Source organism: Abramis brama (genome assembly GCF_963993115.1).
Source record: "Abramis brama genome assembly, chromosome: 12".
In the NCBI taxonomy this organism is placed as follows: Eukaryota; Metazoa; Chordata; class Actinopteri; order Cypriniformes; family Leuciscidae; genus Abramis; species Abramis brama.
Window position 1 is genome coordinate 36,401,177 of NC_139974.1, and position 19,085 is coordinate 36,420,261.

Here is a 19,085-nt window from a genome sequence, read left to right on the forward strand (position 1 = left end):
TTAATATGTTTTGTTGTCATGTGACCCTGGATCACAAAACCAGCCACAAGTCGCACGGGTATATTTGTGGCAACAGCCAATAACACATTGTGGGTCAAAGTTATAAATTTTTCTTTTATGCCCAAAATCATTAGGATATTAAGTAAACATCATGTTCCATGAAGATATTTTGTAAATTTCCTACCGTAAATATATAAAACATTTATTTTTGTGAGTGAATGCAGCACAATCACAAACATAAATGGAAAACTTTAAAGGCGATTTTCTCAATGTTTCGATTTTATGCATCCTCAGATTCCAGATTTTCAAATAGTCGTATCTCGGCCAAATATTGTCCTATCCTAACAAACAATACATCAATGGAAAGCTTATTTATTCAGCTTTTGTAGTCCAGGGTCACATATTATCATTTATACAGTTATTTTAAATCTCATTAGGCAGATTTCTCACCATATTATAATGAGGGGACATTAAAACCGAGTGTGTTTATCCAAATCAGAGGTGTTTTTATGGTCATGTCTGAAAGGGCAGAGGGAGGAGAGCACATGTTCGGAGCAAACAAAGGACATTTGTCAGTCCTGCACCTGTAGAGGCTGACGTTTAGTAGACGTGACACCGCCGATGCCAAAAATATCTTCAGCGGCGGTCTGTGCTTCTGCACCCCTGAGGCCGATCAAACCACAAAAGTCAATTACACTGAATGGGATTAGCCATGATGTTGAACCTTTAAACGGAAATGCCAAATGAAGATGCCTGCTCTTTAAAGCAGCATTCGGCCAAAAGTGATGTCTGGCATAGGAAAATTGACATCTTCACCATTTAATCAAATATTATTAAGAATTTGTTGAAGATTTTGTAAGCAAATTGTGTAGTTGTGCTGGGAGTCAATAGTTTTATTTGTGATGATGAAATGAAACAAGAGAGAACCAATGAATTAATTGAATGAATATTAATAACTGATTATGTTGTAGTCAATGTTATTTAAACATTTTTTTGCATAGTAAAATAAAACCTGTAGCTGTAGTTTGCTTTTTTGTGCCAAATAATTCTGTCAGATAAATACTTTAACCAAGTTTAGTGTTTTGTTCTTCCCTCATTTTTAAAATATTTAAAAAAATAAAATATTTTCCTCATTTATTGGTTTAATCAAACTTGTAGGGTCATTATAAAGAAATATCCCCTCCGGACAACACTTTTGGCCACTACTGTATATATTTCTTAGATTCAGTGATATGAGAAAGAGTGGTATGATGCTATTATGATTTTTTTTTCTAAATGGAAAATGGGATACTTGTATGTCAAAATATATACGCAAATTATTTACTAAGTATCAGATATTAGCCAACATATTTAATTTGATGTACAATATAGAGGCATGTGGAGTTTGTACACATGACATTTTTTTTCTTCTGATGGTATCTCCAACATAAGCAATACACTTCAAAAACATGAGCAAGAAATGTAGCTTTTTGACTTCAAACTTAGAACTGTAGCTCAAACGAGCGTAATGACTGACTGTAAATGCACCATGATAAATCAATTACACATTGGACTAAAACAATTACATGGTGAATACCAAATCCGAGATACTGACACAACTCACAATGAAATGACCCAACTGTCACAATTTCACCTCGAACCCACTGAAGCACAACACACTATGTACAGCTAAACATCTCTTTTAAATAAAAGTACAGTGTTGTAGTCCATAGTAACACAAAATAAACATGTCGTACAGAAGAAAAGACAAGCTTGCTTCCAGAGTCATTGTATCAGATATATAAATTCACACAGTAGGAAATCATTCCTATGCTGTAAATACTTAAAAGGTACACTATGTAACGTTTGGCCCTCTAGCGGTTAAAAAACAAAACTGCATGCATTTTGCAGAAGAACATTGTTTTGGTTGTGCTTTGGCACTGTGCGGATGAATATGGTTTTCCTTCTGCTCATAAAACATTCACTAACAGACTTAAGAGATATAACTCGTTTAGAATCTCAAGCTGACCAGCTGAAGACATTACTGTAGCTTTACCCAATAAAATCCAGCACACACAGCGCTACAACAACTATGAAATGACCCTTCAAAAAGATGATGCTTTACAATGAACTCTGTTAGAGAGCTACACATGACAATTTATCCGTTCAATAAAATACCTTACCTGATGAGTAAAGAAAACACAACCTCCTTGTTGCTTTTACAACATTTCAAACTCCTAAGTTCTCAAAAAAGAAATCTCTGAAAAGCCAAGCCAATGTTGGTTCTTGTTTTATTACGAGCTCTATCGCCTTCTCTTTTCCTCCGTGCGGCGTTTGTTTAAAACGGGTGATTCCTTGGAGGATCGAGATTTCGTTGCTCCACGTCAACCTTTCTAGCTCGTCGTTACAAATAACCTCTGCCGTCATCTAAACCATGTATAACACTTATAGCCGGCTTACCATAGGCTAGTGAATCAGGGTAAGACAAAAACACGTTTTTGATGTATTGACCAATTCGGTAATTTTGAACAAAAAAGTTACATAGTGTACCTTTGAATGGATTTTTGCATGTGATCTTTTAACGATAAGGAATTTGATTCTCATTTAGCAGTAATTGATATATTTATAAAGATCATTTTCATTGTACTGGCACATGTTTGTGTAGCATCTGTGAGTTGTATTCTCGTGACAGGCGATGCAAACGCTGTGACAGCTGCCTGTCATCACATGCTCTCGGCGTCTCGTCCTCACTGTTGTTCAGTCTACACACTCTCACATATGTGGGGGTGATGCTCTACATTTTGTTTCAGAAAAGTATTTTTCTTCAGTCATAACAACAAGATGTGTTGCTTTGCTTTTACTAACGTTTTCACACCTATATGTATATTTATGTTTCATTACCAGTTCTACTTTTTGGAGTTTTGAATGTTCATGAAAGCAATCTCTTTAAGGTCAACAAGGCTGCATTTTTCTAGATCAAAAATACAATAAAAACTGTAAAATTTTGCAAAATTATTACAATTTAAAATAACTTTTTTTTTTTATGTATATTTTAAAAGTATATATATATTCCTGTAATAGCAAAATTGAATTTTCAGCATCATTACTCCTCTCTTCAGTGTCACATGATCCTTCAGATTTCACATTTGATAAACATGTGAAATTCACATTGATAAATAGAAAGTCTAATAGAGCAGCATTTATTTGAAATATACATCTCTTGTAACCATGTAAAATGCTTCACTGTCATTTTTGATCAATTTAATGCATCCATGCTGATATATATATATATACACACATACATACATACATACATGCATACATATGTATATGTGCAGTATATATATAAATATAAAATTTAAATTGAGTTTAAGATATACATATTTTATATATAGTACGATTTATTTTAATCAGTATACAACTAATGTGCTGATTTCTTATTTTGCGGTTTCTTATTTTCAGCCTAATTCAGTCAGTCCAACAAGTAATTTGTGGTCCAATAAAGGCAAGCGAAGAAATGTGTATTATTGATCACTAGCTGAAAACATGAAGTGAATTTGGTGCATTCATGAGCAGTGGATTTTGGTTGCAGAGAGGAAATGCACTTACTGGCAAAGTAGCACTCCAAAAGATGCCTCAAAATTAGACAGATAAATACAATCTACACTCTGAATCACGGGAGCTTATTAAATATATATATATATTTTTATCTCTTTTTTGTTTTGTTTTTGTTTACAGAATACATGTCTATGCATATCTATGCACAGGTTTATGAATTGACTTTCAAGCAGTCCTAAAACTGTCCATGTTGTTCATCTTTTTCCTCCACAGCCCCTTTCGCGACAAAGACGAGGCAGAAAAGCACAGCTGCAAAAACAATAAAGCAGTCAGGACTCTCGCAAGACAGATAAAAAGCTATTTTCAAATGCGAAGTGACCGTCGGACAGATCCTCGTAACCTCTTTTGACGTTTCAGTGACAGGATTCAGGCACAGAGGAACTTTCCTTTGTTCAGAGACGGATGAGTGTAGCCTGTCCTTTAGAGGATCGTTTCCCAGTAGCTTTAGACTGTCCCACAAATCGACACATCCTTTGTTTTTTTGCAAATAACCTTTTTTGTTTGTGGCCACGGGCCTGAAAAGGATGTGAAGGGAGCCTGAATCTAGCAGCTTTAATATGACATATTTTAAGAAATGTCTGTATTTCTTCGCTCCCTTTGCGTTTCAACTCGCAGAAGCAGAGCAGTAGAGTTTCAATGGTTTCGATGACACAGGCTTCGAATGCTCTGTTGTCGACTCTTAAGTGCTGTCTGAGATGGGAGAGTTTGCCAACATTCAGTCAATGTTGCTTTGCTGTAAAGTAGTCTCCAGTCTCCAGTTTGACTGAATCACTTCTTTTCCAGCATTGTCTTTTTCTCCGAACGTTCATGCGTACATCTCGCCCGTCTTGAGGGCCACTAGCTCCGAGTCTTCTGTCTGTTTGCCGTTCAAGTGTTCACTGTTGCAGTCGTGATGGAACATGAAAGCGGGCACCTCGGTGATGGAGGTGGCAGTGTAGGAGGTGGATCCCATGGAGCAGTGCTCGCGTCGACGCTGACCCCACTGGGCTTTGTATTGCATCCACTGCCGTTTCAGAGCGCCCTGGACCTGCAGTGAAACATGGCAGAATCAGACAAGCAAAATACTCTTTTCATTAATGCATTATTTTGATTAATGCATTCTTGCTGAATAAAAGTATTCATTAAAAAAAAAATCGGTTACAGTTTATTTTAAGGCTTCATTGTTACAGTGTTATTATATATTTAAGTACTGAGTAATATTAAGCATGTACTTACTATAGGGTTGGGGTAGGATTTGGTTGTGGGTTAGTTGCATGTAATTATGCATAATTTACTGTTATTACTATGGTAAGTACATGTAACATATGTAACAAGGACACTGTAAAATAAAGTGGTACCTTATAATCTTACTGACAGTATAATGGTAGAATGTACATATGTTTTTGGCTATACTACAGAATTAGCCAGTGATTGTTTTTTATTGATTTTTTTAAAGTGGAATGTAATTGGACAAAGCTGTAGACATTTTTCTTGCGCTGAGACGTCTCATCAGGCAGAACATTCTTTGAGCTTTGTAGTTTTATTACAACCATCTTTAAATATGAACTTGAGTCAAACCCAGTCTGTGATCAGTCTTTAAACAACTATATTAAATATTAAACACCTATACAAATAGCTGTTGAATTTAATGTTTATCAATTTCAGGTAGCAGGTTTCAGTTTAACATCTGTTTTTATCTGGTAACATCTGGTGTCCCAGAGCCTTGTCAGGACAAATTGTGATTTGACAAGCTGCATTGCACTGTTTGTGCATCAAAGTTATTTTAAACTGTACTTTTATTTATTCTTTTCTTTGTTGTTTTTTCCACTTCCAACTTTCTTTAGTGTGTAATTTTGCTGTTTGAACATGAACAATGTTTGCAAAGTTACAAAGCAAAAAGTCACTGCTAAGTGAGATATTCTCTATATCAGTGTCACTGTTTCTGAACTCCCTGAAACCCTCCATAGCAGTCTTGAGTTTTCTTCCGGGAACGAACAAGTCACAATATTCCTCATTTAAATAATTCCTACCCAAGGCATACGCAAAAAAAAAAAAAAAAATGGAGTGAGGCCTGGTTGAGTTAGTAGTGCATGTTAAAACTCGTGGTTATGGTAAGGGGCGTGACATTTCCGTGACACTCTTCAAGCGGTTGACCAATCACAACACACTGGTCCAGCCGACCAATCAGAGCTCATTGCGCTTTTCAGAAGGAGGGGCTTCATAGAGACAGGAACTAAACAGAGCGTTACTGACAGACTGGGAAAAGAGGAGCTGCAACAATGGAGAATATGTGAAAAATAAGTTGTTGTGTTTTTAAACATTCAAGCATGAAACCTATTCTAGTGGAGCCCAAAAACAAAATCAAGACTTTGTAAAAGGGCATAATAGGTCCACTTTAATGAAAAATGTTAATTTGACATAAATATGCTTTGACCATAACTTTAGTATTAATTAAGTTTTTGTTTTAACCTCCATCAGCATGTGGGAATTGTATTACTGTATTATTAGCATAATTGATTTTGATGCGCCAATTACCGCTCTGTACTTTTAACACATAACAAAGAGGGATATTGGATCAGGCACAAATCATGAGGAGACGGGGGCACAGGGGAAGGACATTAGACTAGAATGAATCATTACGCTGAGGTAAACAAACACCACCACAAAGAAAATGTTATTCTGTGTCAGTGCTCCTTTTATTGTCCTGAAACAGGATCTGTGCTTAGGACACATCCAAATTGTTTGTAGACGCGCTGATGCTGATGCGAGCTGGCTGCTCATGCATAAGCTAATAATTGACCCATTTTCCAGGCCCAGAAATAATTCAGCATGTTTAAAACATGACTTACACATAGACGGATGAAAGGCGCTAATTCATTCCATTCAAGTTCGTGCCAGGAACCTCATGCTGAGTATTCTAATGAAACTGTGTCTTCATTGTTTTGGTTTTGTCATGCATAAGTGCTTTAAGTCTGTTTTCCTCAAGTCTGGTAAATGCGTTTTGACGTGGCTGTTGGTATTTACTGCCAATTAATACCCTTTTCATGTACCCCCTCACTTCAAGAGACACTTCAAGAACACGTCTGGCTTTCAAATAGATGTTCAGTGAATGTGTAAACGCATGACACGAGAAACTCCTCCATCCTTTGTGACTACGACCGACCCTTGAGAAAGTTACGTATAGCAGTAGCAGTATAATGCAACAGCAAAAGTCTTAATCAAAAAATATTTAGGTCTAAATTTAAAGTAGCCATGAAATCAAAATGGACAATTCTTATTTTATTTATGGAATATTGCAGTATTTATTATAAATGATTTATCCAGGCAAATTGTTATTTCTCGTGCCCTCATAATCTTATATCAAAATAACTCTAGCAGCATCATCTCTTCTCTTCTCTGATGATGTGTTTACTGACGTGAGGGCGGGGCAACCTGTCACTCATATGAGATTGACCAATAGCAAACCACAACCATCCAATCAATTCCCAATAGACAAAATCAAGTCCCGTCCTACATTTTTTCTTGTTCGAGAAGCCGTTTCAAACAAATATACATCACAATAGGGAAGAAAAAGCTATCGCAACATCTGTTTTATGCCGATTTTAACATTTATGTATTTGAATTGCACATAAAATCCATCCATCCATCCGTTTATTTTAATATAAACAAACTATACCTAATGTGATGCATATTTGTCAGTCATACATAAATGAAACAAGATTAGTTTATTATTAACTATTTGCATCTATTTGTTTTTTAATCAGTCATATTTCAAAATGCATTTATTTATATAGCTTGGAATCAGCATAAATCTATTCTTTGTGTAATCAATTAAATGTATTAAAGTATGAACGTAAAATATGGCTATCTGTGAGGAAGCTATATTCATTGAATTAAAATGTATGAGAATGAAAGAAAGTGTATTTATTGATGATAATATATAAATCTGGTAATTGTATTTTTAAACACATTCAGTTTATTAGTACTATTACAGAAATATTGCCAGAAATATTCTTACCTATTTAATGTATGACTGAAAATATGCAACACATTAAGTTTATTAGTTTCTTTATGTTAAAACTGTGTAATATTATATGTAAAAATATTTCAAATAAATAAATCTTAACTTTAGGCAATTATATATAGAGAGAGAGTGCTGATTGATGCTGTCTACATAATCTCTTTGAGTTAATTTAACTTAATCTTTTTAAAAACCTGATTTTCACATTCACAATCAACAGCCATGTCATCGTCACGGAGTCGCCCACACCATCCACTCAGTCATCAGCACCAGATCCGCCCACTCGTTCATCATCGCCGGAATTTTAATCACCTGCACCTGTTCACTCTCATCAGCCTCACCATATCAAGCCTGCTTATCCACCCTCTGTTCCCTTCTGTGTTGTGATAGAAGACCAGACCCACCATGCAGAGCACCGAGAGCCCGAGCACGGATCTGTTTGCTGTTTCAGCACAAGCCCTCATTGACTCCGGCTCAGCGGGGAACTCATATCTCTCAACCTCCTCAAAAGTAGTCCCCAAAACCTAGAGATTCATTCCATCCTGGGGAAACGTTGGGCCGTGGTCGCATCTGTCATTTCTCCCCCACCCAGACGCTCCGCATAGGATGTCTGCACACGGAGGAAATCTCGTTTATGGTGCTGGAATGATCTACCGCTGACATCATCCTGGGACTCCAGTGGATGCAACAACATGAGCCACGTGTGGACTGGAATTCAAGGGAGATCCTCCAGTCTGCAATCGTCAAGACCTGTTCCGTCCCTCTTCAACCTAGTTACGATCCGAACCCTGTCATCTCACAATGTTCAACCTCCATCAAAAGCCGAGAGACGGAACACAAAGTGGAGATCCCCTGAATACCGGGCGTTCCAGGATGTGTTCAGCAAGCGATTGGCAACCCAACAACCACAACAACGGCCATGGGACTGCGCCATCGACCTGCTACCTGGGTCGACGAGTAGAAGATCGCCTTTGTGACCCCCTCAGGGCACTATGATTATAAGGTCATGCCATATGGGCTGTCCAACTCACCTGCCGTCTTCCAGAACTACATGAACGAGGTATTTAGAGACTTCCTCAACCAGTTTGTCATCATCTACATAGACGATATTCTGATTTACTCCAAAACCCTGTCGGAACTAGCCTGGTTCTACCAGACTCTCGTACATTTCATTTGTACAGAGAGTCTGGCCTCTCTCCATTGACAAGCGTTAACTTCCTTGTAGGCGGGTAATCTGTTGAAGTTTAAAACTATTGGATCTGCCCAGAGTCACTCTGGATCTGCCATAACCAATCGCTAACCTTTGGTCGTGACGTAACCCTACAACTCAAACTAACGCACGGCATCAACGTCATCGTTCTCAGCTACTCCCTCTGTTAGATGATTGGGCCGCCAAAAATTTGGCCGGAGAAAACCAAAGAATACACCACAATCCCAGACGTAGTACTGAAGGGAAATAAAATTGAGCTGAAGTACGCAGGTGGGCAGAGCCAGGCTATGTCAGAACATCATCAACATGTAAAACGAGTTCTCCAGCATCTTTAGGATCACCAACTCTACCTCAAATTAGAGAAATGCGAGTTCCACAATTCCTCCGTTCACTTCCTGGGGTATATCATCGACCAACATGGCATCCAAATGGACCAGAGGAAGGTGGAATCCATCCAGAACTGGCCACAACCCATCACCATTAAAGAGTTGCAAAGTTTCCTGGGCTTTGCCAATTTTTACAATCGTTTCATTAATAATTACAGCTTAATCAGTTCACCACTCTACTCTCTCCTGAAAAACCGGCCCAAGTCTCTGTCCTGGACACCTCTTGCCCTCATCTCCTACGAAGACCTTAAGACAGCATTTGTCTCCTCTCCAGTCCTCCGCCATCCAAACCCTGAACTACCGTTTGTCGCTGAGGTCGATGCATCCACCACTTGAGTCGGAGCAGTGCTGTCGCAGCGGCAGGGTGATCCCCTACGCCTCCATCCATGTGCCTTCTACTCTAAGAAGCTGTACCCGGCGGAGCAGAATTACGACATCGGGAATCGTGAGCTCCTCGCCATAAAGCTCGCTCTAGAAGAAGCCATTCCGCTCTGGCTGGATGGAGCAACTGACCAATTTGAAGTCATTACGGACCACAGAAATCATGAGTATTTAAGAGAAGCTAAACTCAACTCTTGTCAAGCCAGATGGGCTCTATTTTTCACAAGATTCGACTTTGTAGTCACCTACCGACCTGGAAGCAAGAATTGTAAGGCAGACGCACTCACTCGTCTTCATCATCCAAAATGTCATTCTCCATTCACATTGGCAAATTCTTGTTTTGTTGCAAAACGTGTAACATTTACATTACATTACATTTATTCATTTAGCAGATGCTTTTATCCAAAGCGACTTACAAATGAGAACAATAGAAGCAGTTAAACTAAACTGGGAAGGGTCATAGCACTTGCATATTGTTGTCCTATTGTTAATCTAACGCAGTAAACCAATGGCTTTTTACAATACAACTTGCCGCTCTATTTTTGGTTTGAAATGTGAATTATCCATTACCAAAAAGTTGTATGGACCACTTTTATGGGGGTTTTATGATGTTGCATGGAAAATATAAAAATAATATTCCTCAAAAATTAAAACCTAACTACATGAGGGTGAGTAAACAATGCCAGAATTAGCATTATGGGGTGAAATACCCCTTTATAATGATATTAATCTGCTCAGTCTGCTTACCTCTCCATTGAAAAAACAGAATATGGTTGCCACCAGCAATCCCTTGCAAAACAGAAAATATAGAAGCATTAACAATTATTTTTAGGTGTCTTCCACAAGTAAAAAGAGTTAGCATTCAGTCTGAGTTACCTGGTAATGCATTAATATGTGCATGATGTAATCATATATCTCTCCTGCCAAGCGGTTTTCTGGCCGCCAAGGGAAGATGACGAACTGAATGCCCAATAAGGGCACCAGAATCAGGGTGGCTCTGACCGCCTTCATATACATGTTAGACTCAGCTCGATGTGTATCTCTCAGTTTGGTCACTAAGACCCGTACTATGTTCAGCAGAAAGAATAAATTGACCTACAACATAAAAAGATATATGTAGAAATGAACCCCAAACAGTCTTTAACTTATATGCTCTATTTAGATTTTAATTTCACACAGAGTTACCACAATTAAGCTGTGAATGAACACAGTGAAGTTTATTGACTCGATAATCCAATTTTAACAGAAACGCAATCTAATGAGATGTTAAACGCAATATTTGTCATTTGCGGCACTAAGAACATAATATTGCATTCAAACTTTTCCTCAAAATTAAGCATTCTCAAGTTTTTTTCATGATTAAAATGGATTACTTAGACACAGATTCGTGGTAAATACTGTGTGAATATATGCAAAGCACAATATAATAGATAATAAATAAATGGACTCACTAATAAAGCTGCCATAATGGGGCCGTGAACCACGTACAGCAGATGGGTCTCCACACTCATCCAGCAGCTAGTGGAAAAATATAATAAATCTCATATCAGACCCACTGTCCACTGAATCTGGCCTGTCTTCTGTATTTACTGCTGAAAAGCACTGAACATTACTCACTTGTCATCAAAGTATTTCTTTCTCGCCACAGCATGGATGGATGCAGGCACCAAGGGGAATCCTGTTGAAAGGAGAATTGAGACATAAGTCACGAAATATTATCCCTCTAATGCAAAATGAATGATAACGCTGTAACTGTTATTAGACGGTGAGCCATGATCACGTGAAATGCGTAACTTGATTTATTGAAGTATTTGAAATCATAGCGCTTTACAGGCTCAGCATTTATAGGCTAAATAAACAGTAGTCTTTGATGCATGATGAGGGGACGATTATCAGTAAATAATGACTTACATTTCAGCCCGTTTCTCACCCAAAGTTATAAAATAATAATGCACAGATCATATGAACTATGTTCCTCTCATTCACTTCAATTATATGGGAAGGTATGACTTGAAAATTCTTCAAACATTTTCCATTTGTTTTTCACAGTAAAACGCAAGTTATATAAGGTAACACAACAAGAGGATGAGGAAACAATTACATATTTTTGGGTGACATATTCCTGTAATGATGAGAATTTTAACAGCGGCTTTGAAAATCCTCAGGACAGCTTGAAAAGCCACAAGGTAGATTCTCTACAGATGGTTGAGGGCTGTCTTTTCTCCCTTTGGAAATGGATGATCCGACACAGGGTTATCGCACAATCTTAGACAGTTAAGCCCTGACTAAAAAGACAGTTAAGCCCTGATCTTCAATAAACCGTCCTAATAAAACTGTCAGTGGGAACAGTAAAGTACATCCGAATGTGAAATAAACTACGACCCCAAACATCCACAACTATCCAGCACATTGTGTCCTAACTGTGGATTGGCTGATTCGTCTGTCTTTCGTCTGTTTGTGTCGGCGACAGTGTTTTCTGTTTATGGAGCAAGAGGACATGACCACGAGCAAATGTATCCAATAAATAATGGAGCAAAGACCGATGAAACAGATGCCTTTGAAAACAGGTCACGATAAACTCTGTGCTTAGCAAATAGAAAGGGCGTTCATATTTACAATTTAGAGTTGGCTGACAGATGGGAAAGCAAAACTGGGAGCTGCGTTCAGACATGGGGAGCAGAGCTGGCAGAGACGGACTCACCCCAGCCCAGAAGATAATACCAGTGCAGATGCTGCTCCTCTGCAAATACGGCCACCACAATCAGCGTGTGCAGGTAAATCCCCTCGCAGAGCATCCAGAAATAGTTACAGCCCAGCATGTACATGTGGAAGAAGTGCAGCACCTTGCAGCCAATCTGCAGAGGGAGAAAAGTGAGAGAATGAAGTAGACGGGTGCTTTGAGTTTCACAATTCAGGCAAAATCTAACAGGACAGCCCTGCTGAAAAGACCAGACTATACCAGCATAAATGACCATGTCCAAGCCGATTTATACTGGTTTGGTTCTGGTCTAGCTAGTTAAGAATTAGTGCTTTGCCAGTTATCTACTGCAGTGGCTCAGGTGATTGGTAACATTTATTTTTAATAAAATCAATTTCATGAATTGCATAGGCACTGCAATACGCAAAATTGTATACAGGGTATAGGCTGATTAGGACAACTCATAATTTAATAAAAGCATAACCAACAGCAGAAATGTGATTTAACAGCCTAACATATTAAACAAACACTGATCCAAATATTGTTTTCGTATTAACCAAATTAGTGACAGATGGATTTATGTCAAAAGTTTGTTTGGATGCACAACATAAAACTATGGGAAGCATTTTCTCCTTTCTTTTAAAAGTCCATTTATTTTGCTATCCTAATTATGCATGATTATATAGAGAGTTTAATTGTATTATTGGTTGAATTCTGGTTATTGGTTGAGACGTGTGTGTTGCGTTCTTTAACGGTCTGACTAGAAAAAAAAGCTATTGTGGTGCCAAACCCCCTCATGGAAAAAGAAAGCCTTCGTGTTTACAACTGTTACAATGAGCCCTTATCAGGATCAATTGAACACTGGATTTTCAAAAGTATGTGAAGTTCATGGCATACACTCTTTAAACTCTAAGAGTTTTACAAGGCGCTCTGTTATTGTAGGGACACCGACTTTACATTTTCACAATTCCCTACAAATGACGCTGAACAAAACTAACTGTGATTGGTTGCTTTACATGTCAGTCAGACTGCCAATGAAAGCAGACCTATGAAGTCCAGACCTTCTACCATCGGTCTGAAGGTCTGGCTACACGATACTAGGTGACATGTAGTTGCAAAGTTATATAGTATAATGTCTAAAGTGGACTGTCGAAATAAAGTGTACCCTTAAATTAAATTAGCAAAAAAACATAGTTTTCAAAGAGGTTTCAGAATCTGTTATTGGTCTGCAAAGCAGATAGTCCTGCCTCAAGCTCACGCTATTGGTTGAGCCAGTTTTTACTGTGTTGGCCAAAGTGTTTACTTGGAAATTAACTACTTATAGTTGATCTTGCAAATTAAGTGTTTAAAAAAACCTTTAGAATACCAATTTTTGATCTTTAACATGGCCTGGACGATCCCTTCCTCTGAATTTTTGAGTTGCCTGGCTGGTCCTAAACATGTGTGCAGTTTTAATTAGAAAATGCTGGCAAAGTGTCTATTCTCAATCCGCTGAGCTGGATCCCACACACCTCCCAACAACACGTCAGTCATCCAGATTAACTTTTTACCATATGTCCATGGCATAGCTCTCTTCTGCCTGCTACACCCACGCAACTGGCAGCAAGTCCTCACACATGTTATTCCCCACACACAACTTTCCTTTAGAAGTCAAGGCTCTTTTACTTTAAATTCAGATATTTTCTAGTCAGACTAAGCACAGCTTATGTCAGAAACACAGGGTTTAAGTCTAAACTAAACCTATCTGTAACCTCTTCTCCTTGAGGCTGGAAATGCATTCTGCACTGACCGCGGCTCGACTCTCTGGAGTTGGAAGGAAAAACAGAAGGAGCTTGTTCTTCAGGCTGAACAAGGATACCGTAAATTAAACATAGAGAATGCACCCACACCCCCGAAAGAATGCACATTTTAAGACATCACACTGCATTACACTGGCCCCCAAAAAACAGACATCATTTTGAGAAAGCATAAGTAAGAAAGGTACTTTTACAGGCACAGCAGCGTTTGTTTTTTAAATGAAGGAGCCTGGTGAATGCAATAATGCATCTCTCAGACAAGCCAATTTTTTCATGCGAGTAAGAAAAAATGATTATGATCTTTCTGAAACTCCAAAACTACACCTCCGCTGCACTCCAGTCCTTTCAGAACTTCAAAATCCACTCATCCAATCCATTTCAGCAGGGTGCAAACTCATTTTAGTCTCACTTTTTACCTGTTTTTTCTCATAATATTGGTATATCAGAAAAAAAAATTGGCAATTCTCCTCGATCACATTAGGTACAGTAGCTGAAAGTGAATATTTTTCTTGAAACGCATCTCCTCACCACACCTCTTAGATCACGCAGTACATTCCGATGTGGCAGATTTATGCATTCCTCCATAGAGAGCAAAACCTGACAAGATCATATTCCATGAAAAGGTCTCATGCAATGAAAATACAATGTGAATAAAACAATATAACCTTTTATGGTGTACTAAATATGTGTTTCTTCTTAAGTGTAAAATCTTACACATCACAGATATAGAATATCTATGGTGGAATATCTATCTATCGTGAAATATGTGCTTTGTACTTTGAAGGTCTAAATGAAACAACAATTTGACAACATTTCTGATCTAACATTTGGATCAGCCTTTTTTCCTCCTTTTTTAGAAACAGAAAGCAGTACAATAAGGTAATAGTAACAATAGGGTTTTATGTCATGATTCTGCCATCTAGTCATTCTTTAATCTTTGAGGCAGGATCATGACAGACCCATGTTTTGTGTACAAGCACATGGCCATTTGTTTGGGCCATGTGCTTGTGTTGTCTCGTTCTCTTGCCCCGCCCCCTTATCCTCGTTTTGTCATCATTGCTTTACCTGTGTCACCTGTTGTTATCATTAGTCTCCCTACTTAATCCCCTTGTGTTTGCTGTCTTGTGCCGGTTCATTGTTACTCTTTACATGCTGTCATTCATTGTGTGAAACAATCTGTGAGTAACCTGTTGAAAGTCTTGTCTAGTGAAGTTCTGATCTTGTATTTGCTGTTTGTTTTTTGTCTAGTTAATTGTCTAGTCATCGTCTAGTTTTTGTTACTCTTTATTTGCCCTGCCTATGTTTTGCCCCCTCGTAGGTTTTGTTTTCCCCATTCTTTGTCATCAATAAACCTTGTGTGTAGTGCATTCTGTCTGCGCTTGGTTTAATCTCCACATCCACATAACATTTTATCACACTTGAAATAGTTAACCCTGGGTCATTCTAAACCCCGGGTAAATGGGGTTTAGAATAAATGAATTAAGTTTATACTGAATGAATGTTTCAAACTATACAGGTTAGAATGAAACAGTCTCTTCTTCACTCCAGTTTTCTGTGACCATTTGACATTTTCCCCCTCAAACCAACTATGTTCATACACTAATTGTGCTAATCGTGCTTCTGAGCCATGTTTCATAACCCCGGGTAAAAAGCTTTGCTACCCCGCTTCTAATTTAGAAGTGTGAAATGTTCCTTTTACGGGGTTGAAAGCAGGGTTTAGAACACAGTGTGAAAAGCCCTATTGATGATGTGAGCATTGTAGAGTCACGCACCGGATTCCTTTGCACCACTTTGGGGTTGTTGACCACAGTTATGAGGTTGACGATGGTGCAGGCTGAGTTGAGCACATACGAGAAGAATAGGTTCTTGTGTAGAGTGATTCTCTGACAGCTCAGACTCCTGGATGGGAGATAATGAAATATTAATCACGGATCATTCATGACAGAGGCAGTTGTGTGACTTTTTGCAGAGTAATTCAGTTTGACAGTTCATTTCAGGATGGAAACAATAAAAAATTTTTTGGGATAGTTAAGATACATAAAAATTAATCAAAAATCAATCTGCTTCTAACAGATTAGAATTTTTACTTATCTCAAGCACTGAGCTTTTTTCCAGCATTTCCTAGATTTGCACAACACATCACAGGTGAATAAATAATTCATAAATCAGACCATTCATTCATGCCATTTCCATGCACCTCTTCACAGCAGGTTCAATATAGTTTCTGCCTGTCCACTCCTTACAAAGCCTGCATTACACTTTGACTGTCAGATATGCAGAAAAGTAGATGCTACACGCAGCCAGAAACAGCAAATGATTTCCCAGTTTCCTCTATATGATCTCACCATGTGAGTTGGCAGGCATCACTGATGTGCAAATGTAGGTGGTCATATGGTAATATCAGGAACTCGAGGATTTCATATTGAGAGTGTTTTTGTTTTTAGCCCAGTTTCAATAAATGGATCTTTTTTGGGCTGGTGAAGTACTGAATGTTACAGTATGTTTTAGTAGAACAGTGAACTCTTTATATCTCGAAAGATAAAGGGAAATTGGATTCCTCATGATACAACCCATTTAACGACATAAACAGAACATCTAGTTTGTGCCACCTGAGGCCTGAGCAGCCTTATATCAAATAATGTGATTGTGAGATGCTTGCCTGTTTTTAACATTGTTTATTGGTTGAAATTGGTTGGGATTATTCACGAAGCCCCTAGAAGGTTAAGGAACAGTGATCTTCAGAAATACATACACTACAATACCTTTCAAAATTTTCAGATCAGTAAGATTTTTTAATGTTTTGAAAGAAGTCTCTTCTGCTCACCAAGGCTGCATTTATTTGACCTAATATACAGTAAAAACATTTATATTGTGAAATTTTAATCCCACAGCTGCAGCTACAAACGTTCCTGCTGGATCCTGCAGCCAATCTGGCAACCTCGAGTCAGGGGGGAGGGGATACACCTCTACAGTAATTTGAAAGTGATTGCAGTACCAGTTTTGGCCACAATCTTACATACGGCTCCTTTAAAAATGTACAAAATTTGTGTGATGGAAAGCTGAATTTTCAGCATCATTCCTCCAGTCTTCAGTGTCACATGATCCTTCAGAAATAATTCCAGTGTGCTGATTTGCTGCTCAATTAAAAATTCTTATTATCAGTTGTGCTGCTTAATATTTTTATGGAAACCGTGATACTTTTTTCAGGGTTTTTTGATTAATAGAATGTTCAAATGAACATCATTTATTTTAAATAGAAATATTAGAAGATAGAAATCTAGAGGAGGAAAAAGGGTATTTCTGAGTAAATGTTGTTTTGTTGTTGGTCAGGAGTTGTTAAATATGCCAAATTTGGGACGTAAAACAAGTTCACACCTGCATCAGCAAATGTCATCACAATCTCCAAATTAAGAAAGTCATGCTACTCACATGATTTTACTCAGTTTAACCTAAAATTGCCAGCAGAGATCAGCTGAGTGCAAAGCTGGGATGGGAGTGAAAGCTGAGCTCATTTTCCAAAGCTATTTCCCATATTCCTAACCAAATATTTCTGGCATTATTCTGGGGCATAAATTAAAGCTTAGTGCAGCTGTATGCTGACACGTACCTCTTTGAGCACCACATCTGGACTCAATAAGACGACATTAAGACTTTGACATCTCAGAAGATCGGATTGTAAATATCACCATCGCACCCTAAAAACAAGCGTTGCTACGTTACACTTCCAGATAGTGTACCAAACCAGCTGAACATCACAACTGACACAATAAAAATATTAACAATTGCGAATAAATTAACTAGCCCAGTGATATTTCAAAAAAGTTGCAAGACCTGTTGATCAGATCGCTTAGGCACAAACAAAATGAAGCCAAAGACATCCAAATGTTCTTTAGATAATGCTTTCCTTTTTCCCCAGTAATTTTAGGCTACATTTGCAGGGATATGAAACATGCGATAATGCCATAATCAAAAATGAAATGTCCAAACAACAGACCGTAATTTCTTTAAAAACAAAAACAAAAAAAGTATTTATTGAGTGCTAATGTTGAAATTAGGTCTTAATAGAAACATGCTTTTAATCCTCTAAATAATAATCAGTCTAAGGAGTTCATTAAGCAATCATGGAATGATTGAGAGAGAGAGAGAAAGTCAGTGTACTGAAAAAATGATAATAAAATAAACTATGAGATTGTAAGCTTACTTGCTGGATACAACTGTCATACTATGTGACATACAACCCAAAAGTTTATGTGGCGTTTAATGTATATATGACTCTTTGGCTCCCACATTTAATTACCCATGAAATTAAGTTTACCCTAGGGGACACAGACATACGGAGGAAACCAAGTCAGCATGAAATGACACACAAAACCTGACAAATACTCGTCATTTGGCTCAGAGCTTAGTGCAGCTCTGCCAGATAAATGGACACCAAGGATTTGCACTCAATAAAACACAATGATGAGAAACTATCGTTTTTTGCGATGCCAGAGCCAAATGACCTTTCTCTTTCAGCCTGTAAGTAGAGTGCAAACAGTCGGGTCCTATTAAAAGTTCATTTGTTAATGTTAATGACAGAAGGATCACTAAATCATTTAAACGTCCATAAAAACATGCACGCTCGTTGAGCTGAATCACAAATCCTACAATGTTCTGTGATGTTTTTATTTCAAGCACCAAATTAATAATCTTAATAACTGCGATTTGTGACTGACAGAAGTAAAAATAAACATACTTATGAGAACAGCATATTTAAGTTTACTGTACATTTAAATAGTTTTGACACACAAAACAAATGAACATATAGGAAATAAAATACAAAGATAGTTCTGCTTTTTTTTGGACGTTATCTTTTCGTTGTCACACTCTATTTAGATTCCGACTCTCTGGACATTCTCTCAAGCAACTTTATAAGACGTATGCTTGCTTTTTAAACTGTATTATAGGAGTTCTCATTTATGCTGAACAACTGTTGGCTGCTTTTCTTTCACAATCCAGTCCAACTCAACCATTAAAA

At 37.8% G+C, this 19,085-nt stretch overlaps 1 protein-coding gene across 1 annotated transcript in view; it reads right to left on the bottom strand.

Annotated features, from left to right (window-relative positions):
• Positions 1-3,713: 3,713 nt before the first annotated feature.
• The window catches only part of calcr (calcitonin receptor), a 56,736-nt gene continuing 41,364 nt past the window's right edge, over positions 3,714-19,085 (bottom strand). Inside the window, exons 10-16 of the mRNA XM_084130575.1 lie at positions 15,841-15,967; positions 12,276-12,429; positions 11,192-11,252; positions 11,026-11,092; positions 10,451-10,669; positions 10,322-10,363; positions 3,714-4,624 (exon numbers count right to left, since the gene is read on the bottom strand). Coding sequence (XP_083986701.1) covers positions 4,403-4,624; positions 10,322-10,363; positions 10,451-10,669; positions 11,026-11,092; positions 11,192-11,252; positions 12,276-12,429; positions 15,841-15,967 — 892 coding nt within the window. The 3' untranslated portion in view covers positions 3,714-4,402. The remainder of the gene's footprint in view (positions 4,625-10,321; positions 10,364-10,450; positions 10,670-11,025; positions 11,093-11,191; positions 11,253-12,275; positions 12,430-15,840; positions 15,968-19,085) is intronic.